The sequence below is a fragment of the Crocodylus porosus genome, unplaced genomic scaffold (genome assembly GCF_001723895.1).
Source record: "Crocodylus porosus isolate Cpor-Errol unplaced genomic scaffold, CroPor_comp1, whole genome shotgun sequence".
Taxonomy (NCBI): Eukaryota; Metazoa; Chordata; order Crocodylia; family Crocodylidae; genus Crocodylus; species Crocodylus porosus.
This window is the reverse complement of record NW_017728886.1, coordinates 83,890,685-83,891,929: the sequence shown is the minus strand read 5'-3', so window position 1 is coordinate 83,891,929 and position 1,245 is coordinate 83,890,685. Positions and strand designations below refer to the sequence as shown.

The 1,245-nt window shown below is 40.7% G+C and overlaps 1 protein-coding gene across 5 annotated transcripts in view; it reads right to left on the bottom strand.

Annotated features, from left to right (window-relative positions):
• Positions 1–1,245, bottom strand: part of GOLGA4 (golgin A4) — a 99,057-nt gene that overhangs the window by 16,202 nt on the left and 81,610 nt on the right. For all 5 annotated transcript variants that reach the window (XM_019538198.1, XM_019538210.1, XM_019538205.1 and 2 more), the window contains one exon: positions 544–619. In XM_019538198.1, the coding sequence (XP_019393743.1) occupies positions 544–619 (76 nt within the window). The remainder of the gene's footprint in view (positions 1–543; positions 620–1,245) is intronic.

Here is a 1,245-nt window from a genome sequence, read left to right as displayed (position 1 = left end):
GCTTGGCGTTGGGCCCAGAAGTGAACCAGAAATACTTCTGGTCCATTTCCGGGTCTGCCACCGAAGGTGCGGGGGACCTCCCCTCTGTGTTCCCATGGGATGCTCCATCCACACCTCCATTTGAGCACTCGCGAGCCATGCCTGGTCCCTTAAGATATGTGAAAAAACAAAACAAAACAAAAAACATATACAGCTGTGTCTATGGCTGAATCATCAAATCTCTCTGAATCTCATCAGAAGGTTCCGATTCAGTTCAGAGAGATTAATGGGTTTGCTGATTCAATCTGGATTCGGAGAATTAGCTGCCGAATCAGGCTGAATCTCCTCTGAATCGAATCAATGACCAAAGCTTCGCACAGCCCTACTTGACAGCTCTGTTGTACTAAATGTGACAAAATATGGACAACATTCAATGGTAAAACTCGCACAATCCTACATGTTCTATTGGATAACAGGCCTAAAAACTTTCAAGCAATCTAATCTGATTTTTTTTTTTTAAGAGAACTATTTTCCTTTCTTAAATCTGAAACAACTTCTCTTTACCTCTGTAAGGTGTTCCAACTGTTGTGACATACACATTCTTCTCATAGTTTTTCAATCGATCTTCCAGTATATGAATCTAAACAGTCAACAGTCAAAAAATAAGCAGCGCTTATAAACAACAAATTTAAGCTTAAAAGTTTAACAGAATGGGTTTTATTACTAACACAAACACATTTTAACTTTGCATAAGAACAAAGGACTGGAATGGGGATCCTGAATCATGGAGTTCCATCACCTGCATTCACAGGCAGTCATTTACTGAAGGATTCTCTGAAACTGCCACTTCATCCCTCTTGTATAACTACAAGGCACAAAACTACAAGTGCCAGGAAAACCCTACAACATGTCACAGAGAAGACCAAGGGAGGCAAGGGCACTGCTAACGCAGTGGACTGTGCTACACACTGTGGACAAAGGCCAAAACTCCCACAGTCCTTGCCAACTTGACCTATGGAAAATATTCCTTCCTTATATGTAAGCAGGATACACTTACTGTCTGTAAAGAAATGCTAACCATTGTGTCTGGTACTAAGCTCTTAAGGCAAGTAAAGTGTGTAAAACATGCACTTTTTAGATTAGCTGTTAAACAATATTGTATTTACTCTAATATAAGACAAGAAATGTTACTGTAATACCAGGCCAGGATGTGGAAAGGCCAGAGCAAGTTCTGACACCCTCTCCTGGTGCCAAAAATGTTGATGG